This window comes from Meriones unguiculatus, chromosome 8, assembly GCF_030254825.1.
Source record: "Meriones unguiculatus strain TT.TT164.6M chromosome 8, Bangor_MerUng_6.1, whole genome shotgun sequence".
In the NCBI taxonomy this organism is placed as follows: domain Eukaryota; kingdom Metazoa; phylum Chordata; class Mammalia; order Rodentia; family Muridae; genus Meriones; species Meriones unguiculatus.
This window is the reverse complement of record NC_083356.1, coordinates 15882098-15898327: the sequence shown is the minus strand read 5'-3', so window position 1 is coordinate 15898327 and position 16230 is coordinate 15882098. Positions and strand designations below refer to the sequence as shown.

General features: G+C 48.0%; 1 protein-coding gene across 5 annotated transcripts in view; it reads left to right on the top strand.

The window, feature by feature from the left end:
- Positions 1–16230, top strand: part of Tbc1d22a (TBC1 domain family member 22A) — a 275967-nt gene that overhangs the window by 162920 nt on the left and 96817 nt on the right. For all 5 annotated transcript variants that reach the window (XM_060388866.1, XM_060388865.1, XM_060388863.1 and 2 more), the window contains one exon: positions 15905–16032. In XM_060388866.1, coding sequence (XP_060244849.1) covers positions 15905–16032 — 128 coding nt within the window. The remainder of the gene's footprint in view (positions 1–15904; positions 16033–16230) is intronic.

Below are 16230 nucleotides of genomic sequence, written 5' to 3'. Positions count from 1 at the left end.
AGAATAAATCAGCAGTGTGACTCAGGCCCGGGCAGTCCTCATGGTGACCGCCTCTTGCCACACAGCAGTCTCCTAGCGATGTGCGGCCTCATTAGGCCTCAGAATGGCTGATTGTGAATTGGAAATGGTGATAGTGTTTCATTTGAGACACAGACAAGCTGATTGAAAAGCACATGTGTAAATGAAGTCCCCCTGGGTCCATGTCACAGCTGGGGGAAGTTCCCTAGGGCAGAGGAAACCTCGTGTGCAGTGTGCCACAGAGGCCTAGCCCATGGGCTTCCCCAAGAACACACCACGGTGCCTGGGGCTAGGCAAGAGCCAGTCTTCAGTGTTCCTTTACATTCCTCTGAGGCCTGTATTACCTGTTGCCTGATTGTGTGCCCTTGTACCCATTTACCTCAAGGCCCCTTGGGTCTCCTGGTTCTCCTAAATGGATACCAAGCTGGGCAGAGTGGCAGAGTCTGCTTGATTTGTGGGGGCAATCATAACACTTACCACCCAGTGCTATTAAGATAACCAGGGGGTGCAGCCTCTCAGTTATGTTGATGCTGTGTCTCTGGGCTATGTCTGCTCTCAAGGCCTGATTTGGAGGTTCCAGAAGCCAGCAGATTCTAGGGCTCTTTGGCCTCTGTCAGTCCAAGAATTTGGGGCCAGTCCCACACTGGAATGCTTTTTTTGGCTTGCTCTTCTACCAGCTTTTGTTTCAAGTCTCTGGTTGCTTCAGTCCATATGGCTAGCCATACAGTTCATGCCAGAGATAGTCCCTGTTCCCCTTACTAGGGAAGCCACTTGGATACTGAGCTGCCATGGGCTACGTCTGAGCAGGGGTTCCTTCTCCACTCCTAAAGTGGTGCCGTGGAAGAGTAGCCTGTCTTAGAGTCTTCCTTCACCCCTCCACTTCCTTGCTGTTTGTAGGGAAGATCCCTGACACTCTTTTCCTTCACAGCACATGCTCATCTTCAGGGTTCTTCCCGAACAAGTTGAGGAGGCTCTATTAACACCAAGGGTCAGTTTATCATTCTGCTTGTAGAAAATAGGGTTACCCCAAGGATCCTGGGACATGTGACCTTCTGATCTGCCTATACATAAATCCCCTGCAGGGCAGAAGGATTGCTTTTTATTAAGGCCACATACTGACAGGCATTTCGCTTCTGACTGTAGAGGACGTTTTGTCCTACATAAGAGTATTAACAGTTGTTCTGAGAGCCCTTTCCCTAGGCCACACTCAGCACAGCTGCATAAGAGTACTGTTAGAGGGAAAGGCTCCCAGCACATCTCCACTCTCCTACCCAGCCCATTTCATGGCTTGAGGGAAAGCCAAACTGCTTCAGTTACTGCAAGGTAGGAGGGCAGGGCTAGCACTCTACAGAGACACAGGCTACTGTCCCTTGATATTGATTCTGCATTAGCCCCCATTTCTTTCTTCCAAGAGGTTCTGGTACAGGGAGGCAGGACCATGATGGGCACCAAGTATGGAGTGTTTACCACCTGGCAATGGCCACCATGGGCCATGAAGTGCAAGCAAATGAAGCCTGGAAAGCTCTGGACCAGATGATGGTGTCTCTGTGGCCCCCATGCTGAGATTGATGTTCCGGGTTTATTGCTGAGCTGAGGCCAGTTAATTACGTCGTAAGCAGAGACTTCCAAGTGCAGTGGTTTGCCCTGACCTCAAGAAGAAAAGCCTTGGCCTGAATGTAGGTCATTAGACCTGCTTCCGAAATGTTCCCAGTATCCTTCCTGTTTATGGCTGCTGGAGAGGATCTATGTGTTTTTTTTTTTTTTTTCTATGTCGTGGTAAAGGGCTGGGCTCCTTCCTACCTCCCCACCCCAGTTAAGTAGCTGCATTGGCAGGGGCTGAGGGATCAAGGACAATTGATTATTTTGAAGGTCTTTTATCCTCTCAGCCCATGCATAAGCCCATGAATAAGAATTCCTGGGCCTGTGCACTCGAGGCCGTACCTTTTCACTTCAGTCTTCATTCAGAGGTGAACTTGTGGTGGGCCCTCTGTACCCTAGACTGTGGGCGCCTGGTAGACTCAACTTTCAGCACCTGTGGCCCTGTGTACGCATTCACCCAGACTTTGTCTATAGTCATGTATCCTCATTACTGCATGGGGTTCATGCCCCATTCTGCTTTGCCCAGTCTCTCCATCTTACCACCTTACAGGTTATTGACAACAGGGCTAAGCCAGACTCCATGAGGGGCTTTGCTTTGTGGGCACAGTCAGGGCAAGGGCATGGGGAATGGCAGTATTGGGGTGGAAGAGGATAGTAGGAATGGGTGGGGACCCTAACTGGACACTGATCTCCCACAGGCAAGTCCTGAGTTCCTAAAAGTTTACAAAGAGGAAGAATCAGAGGCACCTACCAAATAGGGCTAAATGTTCTCCTACGGCTCCCACCCCTTCCCGTAGTGCTGGGGGAAATAAAACTGCTGAGTTTGTAGAGCCCCCCTCAGCTGAGTATACTTTATGGGCAGGCTAGGAGGTGAGCCTGAAAGCCCTAGGCCTTGATTCCTGGTGAAGCCTTGGCCTCACTTTGCCTGTGCCTGGACTAGCATGATGCTGCGGGTGCTTAGTGAGATCCCACTGGGCATGTGTGTGGGTGTGTGCGTGCCACATGGTAGCAGTGAACATGGCTACCTTGGGAACCAGGAGCCCATGCCCATCTCTGGTTTCGGGAGCCTGTAAGGACGTCACCACGGTGTGCCACACCAGAAATGCAGGCTGCTCCTCACTTGATTTGCATAAGGAATCCTAAAGACCATCAGCACACCCACCTTCCATGTAAGTGCCCCTCCTCATTTCCAGGAAACGTGTTTTAGCTTGCATCTGTAATTCCCTGCACACTGATCCTGATGTCATAGTCTTTCTATCCTTCCTCTAAGACAGAACTTGGGGTAGGAAGATCAAGATTTATCTTGCACAAGAATAGCTATGATGTAAGGTTACACTCCTGGAGGCTGGCATGTGTGTCCCTGAGCTTTATGTCCTATGGCTAGGTCTGGGTGTTGCTGCCATGATGGGTCTTCACAAAAGGGTCTGCCCCTCAAGGCTGCCAGTTTCACTGCAGAAGGTGAGTGATGATGTTCAGGTATTCCTGGGGGCTTCTGTGTGGGTGTTTTATCACATAGTACTTTGAAGATGTTCCATCCCACCCGCCTGTCTGCCCTCCTTCATAAGCCTCGGTCCTTTTTTCTCCGTTTTGATTCAACCACAGTCACTGAGGCCAGTTAATTCACATTGTAAGCAGAGACTTCCATGTGCAGTGGTTCACCCTGACCCCAAGAAGAAAAGCCTTGGCCTGAATGTAGGTCATTAGACCTGCTTCCGAAATGTCCCCAGCATCCTTCCTGTTCATAGCTGCTGTCTGTCCATCTTACCCTCCTGCCAACATGGAAATCTTTTTCTCTGTCTTATTCCTTATCTGAAGCTGGAAAGGAGCCCAGAGTCTTACAGTGAGGTGCCATGCTGATTACCAAGGCCAACATAGTAGTTACATATGCTCTTGTCCCTTCTCCATGCTCCAGGCGCTTGGCTCTGTGGGATGCAGGGAAGTCAGGAGGGGCAGGGCCATGATATGTGTGTGGAGGCTGAAAGGTGAGCAGACATTGGTACAGGGAGATTGTGGGTCTAGGTTGCAGCTCAGGTTTTGCTGTGCTCCTAGCATTAAGCTGGTTCAGCAGAGGGGAGAACATGACTGCTTCAGCCTCACTGAGCCTGTGTCAGGGCTGACTCTGAGGAGCTGACCTGTCATGTATCCAGGTCTGTGCTTGTTTGGCCAGGAGTTTTTGTGTCTTTCTCAGTTTAGTTAGGATCTTGGCCTGCCATTTGGAGCTGCCAGTTTAGCAGTGTGGTCCTGATCCTATCTCACTCAAAGTTGTGGATTTTCCGTGAGCTGAACTCTGGTGAGTCAAACCCCCTCTTTTGTGCCATGCTACAGAGGGGAGCAGGTATGAAGTGCATGTGATGGGAAGACCCTAGGGTATCCCCATAAAGCTGGTGGTATTCCTGTCTCTGTGTATCAGCTCTTCTGTAGTTTTGGTGACACCTGTGTCTTGATGGCAGTGCTGGTGGGAGTCTTTCTCATCACATCATCTAAGAGTCCACCTTGCAAAGCGGTGCTAGGCATGGTCTTTGCTCCTGAAGTGAGCAGCTGGTTGGAGAAGCCCACATGGTTAGGACCTGCAGATGACCTCATTGAGCAGCCAGCATAGCTTGGGCCTTCTGTCGTACACTGTAAGCAAGTAGATTTCACCAACCATGGCATTCAGTGAGGTTGAAGCAGAGTCAGCACCTCTGTTCGCAGCTTTGTGAAGCCCTATTTCAAACTGGACCACAAAGAATGTGCTGTCATCAGTTTGTGGTGTTTCTAGCTAAGTTTGTGGTGATTATGTCTCTGTACAATGAGGGAGCACAAGAAGACCCCAGTAATCTCTGGGTCAGACAGCAGAGTCTGAGGAAGGGCTGAAGCTGAAAGGAAAGGCAGCATACAAGGTGACAGGTATACCCCATGGGTTTCTGCAAGGATGGACAGAGAGACAAGGCCAGAAGCCCCTATGTGGAAACTGTGTTCCTGAAATCCTGAGCTGGGAATGTTGCAATTATGAACACTGAGCAGAGCTCAGAAGTATTTGCCTTAGTACTACTGAGGGGGCAAGCCCAGGCATCTCTCTGCCCAAAGCCACAAAGAATGGCGTCCCCAGGTGAAAAATTAAAAACAACAATGCGAGGACAGAAGTTCAGTACCCAATAAGCACAGAACCCCAGGACCACCTCCCAAGGGCATTGCCTGCCATGGTGGGGAATGATGGTGGTGCAGGAGCGGGTGATGCAGATGCAGGGAGATACAGTGAGCCCGATGGCAGTCACAACTCAACCCTAGCCGGCACAGGGGCTGGACTGGTAAGACAGCGACACAGAGACAAGGATTGCAACTGTGGGAAAATAGAGAGCACACCACATAGAAATGGAAGATGTCAGAATGGTCCCCATTGAGTTCAAGGAGACCAAAACTTCAGTTAAACAACTGGAAAAACACTGTGTAGGAAGGATTCTGGGAGATTAGACTCTGGAGAAGCTCCATGAGCACAGCAGCAGGGGGCTGTGCAGAATGAGAAAGCAAGGAGGAAGACAATGAGGGTAGCACCTGTGGGCTCAAGGAAGGACTGTGCTTGATGTCCGCTCTAAAGGAATAGGAAATGCATCCTGGGAGAAATGTTCTGGCCTTTTAGAAAACATGGATGAAGCGGTTAAGTCCAGAGACTCACAGAGGAGAAACTGGAAAGGTAAAACAGAAATGGTGACAGTGACTGCAGCTATGTGGAGAGAGATGGGGGAGAACCAAGAAAGCATAAGCACCATGCCAGAAGGGGAGGAGCATATTGGTGCTGCAGGTTCTTATACTGCACCCGAGGCTGTGCAAAAAACACAATAAGGTGCACTAACAAGGCACCTAGCCTATGAACACTATGGCAGGTGACAAGATAGCTGAGGCATGGCCAGTGAGCTGTACTGGAGGGGTGATATGCTTACTACAGGAAGACAAGGACTGTGCAAAGCGAGCAAAGAATGATAGGACAAACAGAGCACTAGGAGTAACACCCAGGGTCCAGCTCAGCATGAGGAGACGCACACGCTGATGGTTTTGCATGCCAGTCAACAGGCAGATCTGTCAGACTGGACTAAACAGAGCATTTGCCTATGTGTTTCATGGAAGAAGTCCATCTTAAATACAACGACATGTTTTAACAGCAATACTATCTCACCGCATTCTAAAAGAGTGGAAGTCACTGCTCAAAGCCAAACAGAGTTCAGAATGAAGAATATAATCTTTCAGAGTAAGATTATATGTGTACTTACATATATGCTATAGAAATCTCTATATGTAATACATAAAACATGTATAAAAGGGTAATTTTATAAGAGCAAATGTCAGTCTCCTGCTCCAAGTATTAATACATGTACTGATAGAACCTATCAAAATATTCTGAACAGAAATCCAAACTTCGAAGAAGTAGATAGTTCTGTGTTAGAATCACAGATTTTGATCACTTCTCCTTAAGCAGAAGATTAGGTACACAGAACCAGCGAGGGCACACAGTGCCAATACTGCCAGTAAACTGCACCTGCTTGACTTACAAGAGCTCTAAGGATGCATGCTTGGCCACACTTATTTCTGACAGTAGATGCCTCAATGAGTCTTAAGAGGATTTAAGGAAAGAATGTTCAGTATGTTCTCTGAGGACAATGGAACACAGTGTAGAAATCTGTAAGGTAGCCGGGAGATGCCCAATGATTTCTAAGTCAATCCATATACCTTTAAATAACCCAGTGACCACAGGAAAATCACAGGGACATTACAAGGGACATTAGGAAGTATTTTGAGGTGAATGATCATAAAAATTCAGAAATATAGTGGTAGAAGATCCATCAAACACAGACAAAGCAGTATGTAGAGGGAAACATAGTACTAGTCGCCTGTTCCTGAAGGAAACCCAAATTACCAAGTCAGGGACCTCAACTCCTGCCTTCAGGAACTTAGGTGGAGTGAATACAAAAGCTTGTTTAGAAAAAGTCAATAAATCAATGTTTATAGTCAACTGGTGCGGAAGAAAAACAGATTGCCAATATGAGGACTGGGACAGTCACCATTGTGTAGGCCCCTAAGCATGAAGAAAGTAGCGACTGTTGCTTACATTTTGACAACACCTTTGACAATGTTATGAAATGGGTATATTTTTTTTTTTAAAAAAATACTTACACAGCTAACCCTAGAAGAAGGGTGTGTTTTGATTATGTCAAATTTTATGAAAACAATTGAGTTGGAGTTTAAATCATCCTTCACAGAAGACTCTAGGCACAGGTACCTCCACTGGAAAGCATTCAACAATGAATAACTGATTCTCTAAGGCTGCTGGGAAAATGTACGGGGGCACATGCTTCCCAGTTTGTTCTTTAAGATTGGTGTTTCTCCTAGTCCCAAACCAAAGGTACTTTTAAGGAAAGAACTACAAACCCAGTATCCTCCATGAACATAGATGGGAAAATCCTGAACAAAACTTTTAGCAAATCAAAGCCAACACTGTATTAAAAGAATAATATATCATTGTGACATGTGCTATATCCTTGAATGCATGGTTGATTTAACTGTTGAAAAAGTCTCTGATATAGTCCATTATGTTAAAATATCAAAAAAAGGGACAGACCCATAAAATTATCTTAGTTTATGCAGGAGAAGCACTTGACAAAGTCCAGTGTTCTTTCTTAATGAAAGCCCTCAGTAAACTGGGAGTGGAGGGAACTTCCTAACTCTGGCAGAGGACTTCTGCAAAAGCCTGCAGCTGAACTCATGTATACGGTGTGAGTCTGAATGCTTTCTCCAGGCCTGATCATTCTACTTCTGTTCAGCATGCATACAGGGAGTCCCACCAGTGCACAGAGGCAAAACCAGCAAATGGAAGCACACACAGTGCATGAATGACCCCCAGACTGGAAAAGGACAAAGGAAACCCCGTCATCTCTTGAAAGCTGGTGGAAGCAACAAAAGAAGTAACTAGAACCTGGAGGAGAGTTTCGTGAGGCTTCAGGACAGCAGGCCAACACACAGAGATGGTGTTTCTGCACAATAGCAACGAGAAATCAGCAACTGAGTAGGCTGGGAAGACAGCTCAGTTGGTGGGTCTGAGACTGGTGTTCAGAACCCACATGGAACGAATAGGCATAGTGGTTCATGCTTGTAATCCCAGTGCTGGGGAGGCAGAGGCAGATGGATGCCTGGCCCTTACTAGCCAGCCAGCCTTCTTACTTAGTGAGTTCCGGGCCAGTAAGAGACCCTGCCTCAAAAATAGCCAGGTCGGTGTGGAATACCTTCTAAGGAGGACACTCTAGGTTGTCCTCTGGCCTCTATACATATGCGGGTACATGTGTGCATACAAATACAAGTACCTACAGACATTAGCAAGTGAGAGTGAATGAACATCACTGGTTATGGTAGTATAAAAATGTGATTTCAGGAAAACTTGATATAGTCATCCTGAACATGAAAGCTACAAAACATAGCCTAGAGAGATTCAGAATGACTCAATCATGTCCATAGACTTGGAAAGTCAGGGTATTAAATAACAATTTTCCCCTAACTAACCACACATTCAATCCCAGTTAGGATCCCAGCCTGCATTCCTTCAGAAAAGGGCATGCTGATCTTTCAGTTCACAGGCAAAAACAGAGCCTCTGGCATACCTCGACACGCCCAGCAAGATGAACAATATGCCTGGCCCAGCTTTGGCTGAGTTCAGGAATGGTGATCAAGGCCATCAATTATTGACACTGAGCTAAAGATCACTGGGATGGAAGAGTGTTTGGAGAAAGCAGCACATACAGGCAATTGACTTCCAAAAGATGGGAAAGATTCAGTGGTAGAACACACATATTATGCAAAGGGAACTTGCACCATGTCTGTGCCACATTAAAAAGTGAGCTTGAATGAATGAGACACTTTGGAACATAGCCTTTGTGCAGTGGAGTCAAGTTTTGAAGTTGATTTCTTAGGAAAACACCCAAACCAGGAAGCATAAAGGAGATTTGGACAGATATCAAAATTAAAAGATGCTCGTCAGATGCTTCTGTCCAGAGTGAGCATAGCTGCCTTCCAAATATTGCAATCCGTTTTTTGGATCTTTGTGATACCATTTCTTGAGAGTTGGACAGGACAAGGCCTGGGCAGATTGCTCAGCTGATACAGTGCCTGTCACAGAAGCATGAAAACCTGAGTCCTGTCTCCCTCACCCAAGTAAAAGGACTAAGTGTGGCAGTACATGACTTTAATCCCAGATATGTGGAAGTAGAAACAGGAAGATCTCTGGGCTTACTGGCTAGCCAGCCTAGTTGGATTGCTGTACTCTAGGTTTTATGAAATTTATGTTTCAAAAATAAGGTGGAGAGTGATTCAGAAGCCACCTGGTAATGACCTCTGCATGTGTGTATGCACCTGTGCATGCACATGCGTGCGCGCGCGCGCGCACACACACACACACACACACACACACACACACACACACACACACACACGTTGAATGGAAAGGAGCCAGGAACTAAGGCCCTCATGTGTGCTGTCTTCCAGCTACCCTGTCACCTACTCCCCTTCTCTTCTGCAGGCTTCTCTGATCCAGCATGGAGAGTGCAGTCAAACCTACTGAGTGCTGGGAATCCAGGAGGCTCAGCACCACCTTTTCTGACTGAACCTAGCTAGTTGTTGCTTTTTGGTGTGATGACAGCCCTTTCTTAGAAGAGCTTATTGAGATGCTTATGAGCACATCTGTGAAGCAAAAGTGATCTGATACCTCGTTGCCTCAGCTCTGTATAGCTCCAGAAGAACCTGCATTTTAGATTATGTTACTGTCAAAAAATAGACCTTAATGCCTCTCCAGGGAGGAGAAGACTGTGTGCTGTGGTGTCAGATACACCCTGATGCTATATAGCCTGCCAGGAGGCTTAATTATATTCTGAGCTCATGCTTATTAGGGTCCCAAGAGTAGGAGGTATTGTTTCCTTCCCAAGGACTGAGTATGCTGTGGCCCCTTCGTGGGGCTGAATTGGCCACATCATGCTTGCCTGACTTGAAACATTGTGCCTTCTGGGTCTGACCGCCCTCACCCACACACTGCTGAGTACTTAAAAAGACAGCCATTGTGTGCTTTGGTGGCCATGTTAAAATGATGCTTGGAGGACTTGTTTTGAAGGAATGCTTTTGTCCTCTACTCTAAGGTCTGTTGGGGATATCAGCCCACTGGGGCATTTGATGGTGGCAAGTATATTCACTCTCTGAATGTCCAGCCTAGTGACCACCATACTTCTGATGCTATCCTTCCAGAATTAGAGTCAGAGTTTACAAGTCACAGGATGAGGCCACTATGATCATTCTTTCCCAGATGCCAGCCACACTGCAGTACTCAGAATTTAGTCATGTCCATAGCCCTTATGGCTGGCTAACTCGTTTGAGTGGCTTATAACATCCAGAAAGCACTCACTCACAGCTCCAGTTTTATTGTGGGGGGCATGGGGCAGGAGGATCCACCGAATGAAGAGACACATGGGGTAGAGTCTGTTGTTCTAGGAGCCGCATGCCTGCCCCTGATGTATCAAGATCATCCCCTCTCCACTGTATCGTAGTGCTGGCTTCCCAGGAGGCTCGACGGAGCTGGTTGCTGAGAACTCCTATGGCCACATTGTAGGTGTGGGCAGGTGCACCTTGGGTGCATATAGTGTGCATGGTGGCACTCACTCTCCAGCTTCCCATGCCTTCCCAGGCTCCAGCAAGGCTTCTGGTATTAGGTGCCCAGTCCCGATCACTAGCTATCTAGTGGCCATCAGTAGAACAGCATGGCAAGGTTCTCAAGGCTGCCTTGTCAGTACCAGGCACAGGGGCTGGTGAAGTGCTTATCACACAACAGTTAGCAGCTCTGTGTGAGGCTGCAGGTACAATGATGGCTTTCCGGGCTTTCATCTTGCCTCTGGGGCTCCGGGGATGCCTCCGAGGAGCTAGAAACCCCGCCCCAGCCTCTATGGTCCTGGGATCAGCTGAGATTTGGAGCTCTTTGCTCAGGAGTAGCAGTGAGGATGTTGGGGTTTCTCTCTTTGCCTGATCAGCACATTTCTGAAATGGTGTTAAATTTTTCTAAATAAAATCTCACTTCCTATTGATTTCCATTACAATTTCTGAGGAAAACATCTCTCTCTCTTTTTTTTTTTTTCCCTAAGGAGGTTATCTGACCATTCTTAGAGGATGGTGGCGTGTTTGTGTGAAATGTTGCAGCTCATATGTGGCAGTACAGGCCACTTGTGTTCATAGGCACTGCCTGGGCATTCTGGTTTTCCTAAACCAGATAATCCCCAGGAGCAGAACTAAGCCTGGTCTGGGCTTTAGGGCTGGCCAAGATGTCCTTTCAACCAGCCTTCCATCCCTGGAGCTTTGCTGTACTTTCCTACCAACTTAGGCCAAGAGGGAGTAAGAGTCACCCTCCTTGGTTGGAGCCCTGAGCTAGTGAGCTCTACTCCTGTTTGATGATGGAAGGTAGGCTGCTTGCCTGCTTGCCACGGCCCTGGTCCTCACAGCCCCGATCCCCTCAGCCATGCCTTCACACACCTAGTTTGCACAGCTCTGGTTTGTGTGCCTCCAGAGCCCTTAAATGCTGTAAGCCATCTGTGTTGAATCTTCTACTTCAGCCCGTCTATCACTTTTCTGAGCGCGCTCTGCTGGAGGACACTACACTGGCATTACTGAGAGGAAGCTCCCTGGCCATTTTCTCAGGGAGGGTGTTTGCTGCTGTCCTCAGTGTGCTTTTCTGAGACGTCTCCAGTATTTCCTTTCTGGTTGTTGGTTCAGCCCCTCATCCTGTCACCAAGGCACAGCAGGTCCCCAGGTCCTCTAGCTGGCAAGTGTGCTGGCCACAGCACCTGTTTAGGACCTGACTTTTCCTGCAGTGGAGAAGCATCTTTTTAGTCACAGAGGCCCTGTGCTGACTGTCAGTTGTTCTTGTTTCTGTTCTTTTTTGTCATCCTAACTGATGAGAGGATCAGAATCTTTCCCTTTAATCAAAGCCCATTCAAGGCAGGCCCAGCAAAGTAGACAGTGTTCAGCCTGCCCTCAGCTCAGTACCAGGATTGAAAGATTCCTTTGTTGGGTATCTATATGTGGGCTGTTGTGTCTGCTCTTTGTGCAAGTAAACCTTTGTTGCCTGCTCTCATGTCAAAACTGTTAACCTGTTGTAGGAACTCCAGGGTGCAGTGTGTTTGCATAATTTGCTTGCATTTCAGTCCAGAAGACTCGATGTTTTCTGCAAGATTTCAGCTCACAGGCTCACTATTGAAAGCACCAAGGAGAGCACCCCACAGGCTGTGGCTACTGTCCCTCCTGATGACTTTACAGTAGTACACAGTGCCCTGCCATACAGGACGCATTGGCTTGAGAGATGATAGTAATTATATCCGCCCACGTTCATTATGCCAGAACCCTGATTGCTAGTGAAATGGAAACTCTGGTTTTGGAATTATTGCTGACCAGATTCCTTTATCAGCAAGAGACCATGTGCTCACGGGTGCTTATAAAACAGGAGAAATGAGTCATTTCAGCGCACAAACTTGCAGTTCTGATATATATAAATTGGAAGCCATGCCTAGAGTTTAGCTGTCTATCTTATACTGTGTTCAAAATAGGAGGTAGCCCTAGATGAGACTCATTATGCACATTAGAAGCTGGCTGGAGAGCTGTTGGTTGGTCCACTTATCATTCATTACCTCTTTCCTGAGTAGCATACAGTCAGTGAAAAATGGCCACTTCCCTATGAACAAGGACACTGTCCAGGTAGCTCCAGGGTAGACATTCCACCTGAAGGAGTCAGTAATTCCACCTGACACTGTTTAGGCCACCCAGCAGAACACTGGCCACAGGCACTCACAGAGGTCCTCATGGTCTCCTGTTGTGGTCTTACCATCCAATGAGTGTAGTGTTTGTCCTTTAGGAAACTGCCAGGAGTTCAAGGTCTCAGAAAGAAGGCCAAGTGCTTAGAAGCCTGGTGACATGGACAGTTGAAGAGGCTCCAGCCTCGTCTGCTTGGCTCTTGGAGGAGAGGAGCAGCTTGCCCTCCAGTGGCTTGGTTCAAAGGCAGCCCTGGTGTGGAGGGCCCCTTGTGTATTCTCTCTGGGGACTATGCACCGCAAGCCTTCTTCTGCAAGGGTTGACTTGTGCCCTTGTGTAGTTATTGCTGTCCGTGTTGTTGTCATTCTGCAAGGGCTGGTGCTCTCCAGAAGGAGATGACCTCACCTGGGGCCTGACATGCACCCCTGGTAGAACCTGCCCCTCACCAAGTCAGGCCTGAGGGCTGCAGCTTGCTGGACCCTGCTCCTGCTTTGAATAGAGAAGAAAGGGTTGACTTTTCCCTCTTTTGCTGGGGTATTTTAATGATAGATAGTCCAGAAATGTGTGTTGAATTTTTCAGAGTTGTTTCTGGCCAGTTTGTCTTAGAAAGGTGCTGCCTGCCTCCGGGGTGCATGTTAGAACTGTTTGTTTTTCAGGTCCTAAGATTCCTACCTTTGCTGTTGGTGGGCTGCTGGTACTATAGTACAGGAGGCTGTGGCTTCTGGATGTAGGTCCCTGTTCTGGCTTCTTTTCTCTATTCTCTCTGAGTCTTCAGTGGAGAGCTCCAGCATCAGCTGCAGTTTTAACACAGAGGGTCTCCAAGGGGACCATCTCTGCCCTTGGGGGAGTTGAGTCTAACCATGAAGACCTACCTGGTGGTCACTTACGGGCACTGAGTGATTTCATGTGAGGAGGGGATGATGGAGTGACTGGGAACAGCAGAAGAGCTGTGCACTAGTGAAGATAGAAGTTAGGACCAGCTGAAGCCTGATAACAGTGGATCACTGTGGCTGGGGGAGGTGTGGTGGAGCCAGAGCGTACCTGCCTGGTACACCCTCTCTAGCAGCAGCAAGTCCTTCTGATTCCAGCATAGGCTGCCCTGCAGGCTGCCCTCATTGCCTGTTGGTTTTCAGTTTCTGGGGCGCTGCCACCACCCTTGGGCATGTGGGTCCCACCTGCATATTCATGAAAGCTCATTCCTCATGCTTCTGTGTAGAAAGAATCTTGTTCAGTAAATTCAGTCATTTTCTGAACTGCTGGTTTGCAAGTGTTCATCAGATTTGAATTTCACATCAACTGCAGTGTCCTGCTTCAGTAGGCTGGGCCGTGGCCGAGGCTTCTGCTATCCCAGCAGGATGTGCCTGTGGGAGCTGCAAAGGTTGCTGAGATGAAGAGCCACTTGGGCCCTTGGATCTTTATGTCAGTTCAGTTTTGTAACTACAGATAATTTCAGGCTGGAAACAAATTTGTTTGTGTCTTCTTAAAAAAAAATTACCTATATAGAATTAGGAAGTTGATTAGTCCTGGTTGCACAGGTCTGTGCCACACTTCTTTAATAAACAGAATGCAAACAAACTCCCAACTCTGGAAGCTGAGCATCTGCAGTGAGTGGAACCAACTGGAAGAGCAGCCATGCAGGCGGCCCCACTGCCCAGCCCCATGACAGGGTTAGGCCTTTTTCTGCTGGGCCTGGAATCCTGCTTCTTAAGTCTTTTCCTGCAGAAGCAGCATGTGGCAGATATGCAGAAACCTATAGGTCCTGCTCCTTAGGTCAGGAGTACTTTTCTGGGGTCTCAGGGTTATCACCTCTCTTCCTAGAACCCTTTCCTCAAAGTCTTAGGACCGTTTTCCTCGTACCTTGCTGTAGCCTCTGTGAAGACTGGAGGGAACATAGTTGCTTTCATCAGCTCTATTCTGTAGCTATGTACCACTTCTCCTATTCCATACCAAGGGCCCAGCTTCTAAAGTGCCACCAAAGTGTGGCTCAATCCTATGATCATCCTGCCCCAGAGTGTTCTGGTCAGCTGAGGACAGCAGTGAGCAGAGAGTGCAGGAACTGCCCGCCTTCTGAGACCTTGTGTTTTTCTAGGACCAGCCTATCATAACCTCCCGTGGGCCTGACTGCCTCTCAGCCACCGCAGCCCAGTTAAGTGTGTCTATTCTTACATCAAAGTGGGTTATCTGTAAGATGCAGGACAGGCACAAGGCAGGGTTTCTTCCTTCAGTGGTTGGGAATGCCTTATTTCTGAGGCATAGCTAGTTGCTCAACTTAACATAAGCTAGAATTATCTCAAAGGAGGGAACCACAATTGAGAAAATGCCTCCATAAGATCTGGCTGTAGAGTAATTTTCATAATTAGTGATTGTTGGGGGGCAGCCCATTGTTGGTCATCCTGGGCTGGTGGTCCTGGGTTCTTCAAGAAAGCAGGCAAAGGAAGTCATAACGAACAAGCCAGGAAGCGCCACTTGTCTGTGGGTCCCTGCATCAGCTCCTGCCTCCAGGTTGCAGTTCCAGCTCTCACCACATTTGATAATGAGCTATTATGTGGAACTGTGGGTGAAATAAACCCATCCCTCCCCAAGTTTCGTTTGGTCATGGTGTTTCATCTCAGCAATAGTAACCCTAAGAAGACAGGGTTTATGCTTTGGGGACAAGTTTGGTGGAGCATGGCTCTCTGTGAAGCCCAGTTCGTACTTAGTCCATTTAGAGGTGCCCTGGTCTGGACAGGGACAGGTCTGCTGGGTCTGGGTGCAGGTGGGATGGTACCTGGGTGAGGACAGGATCTCTAGGAGTTTGGTGGTTCATTTCCTCAGCCCGTCACCCTCCTGCCACTTACTTCTACAGTCATGTGCTTCTTAATCTGTTCTCCCTTATATGGACTCTCTTCTGTTCCTGAGTATTGGGGTGTGGAGAACCCCAAATGTGCACATTTGCCTGGCACAGCTGTTCCTCTTTGAATCATCACTGTCATTACCACCATAGTTTATTCTTTTCAAAAAAATTATTTTTTGTTTGTTTGTATGTTTTGAGACAGGGTTTCTCTGTGTAGCCTTGGCTACCCTGGACTTGATTTGTAGACCAGGCTGGCCTTGAACTCACGGCGGTCTTCTTGCCTGTGCCTCCCTGAATGCTGGGGTTAAAGGTGTTAAAGCCACCAAGCCTGGCTAAAATTACTCATTTTTATGTGCACAGGTACTTTCCTGCATGTGTGTCTGTGCACCATTTATTGTGTCTGATGCACCTGTAGGTCAGAAGATTGTATTGAGTCCCCTGAAACTGGCGTTACAAATGCTTGTGAATTGCCATCTGGGTGTTGGACATTGAACCCAGGTCCTCTGCAAGAGCAATAAGTGCTCTTAACCACTGAGCCATCTCTCCAGCCCTTTATTTGTTTTCTTCTTGAAGGCTGGACTGTGGAGTCCTTTCTTACTGGCATTAGTCCTTTGCCCCCCCAAGGCTCCCCTGACAGCCTGTGCTTGTGTCATGCAGAGCAAGTCCACCGCCATCTGGATGGGCATGAGGTGCGGTACCTGCAGTTTGCCTTCCGCTGGATGAACAACCTGCTGATGAGGGAGCTGCCCCTGCGCTGCACCATCCGCCTGTGGGACACCTACCAGGTGAGCCTCCGCCCCATGGCCACAGACCCGTCCTGCCTCCTCCTATGCTGGAGTCCCTACAGAGTATCCTTTCTGTTGAAACAGAATCTTTAAAAAAAAAAAATCTAGCCCTGGTGTTCCTGTCATTCGATTATGTGTAGAACAAGAAAAAGGACTTTCTAAGACTTCCCTGTCACTTGATGGCACTCCAGCTGGTTG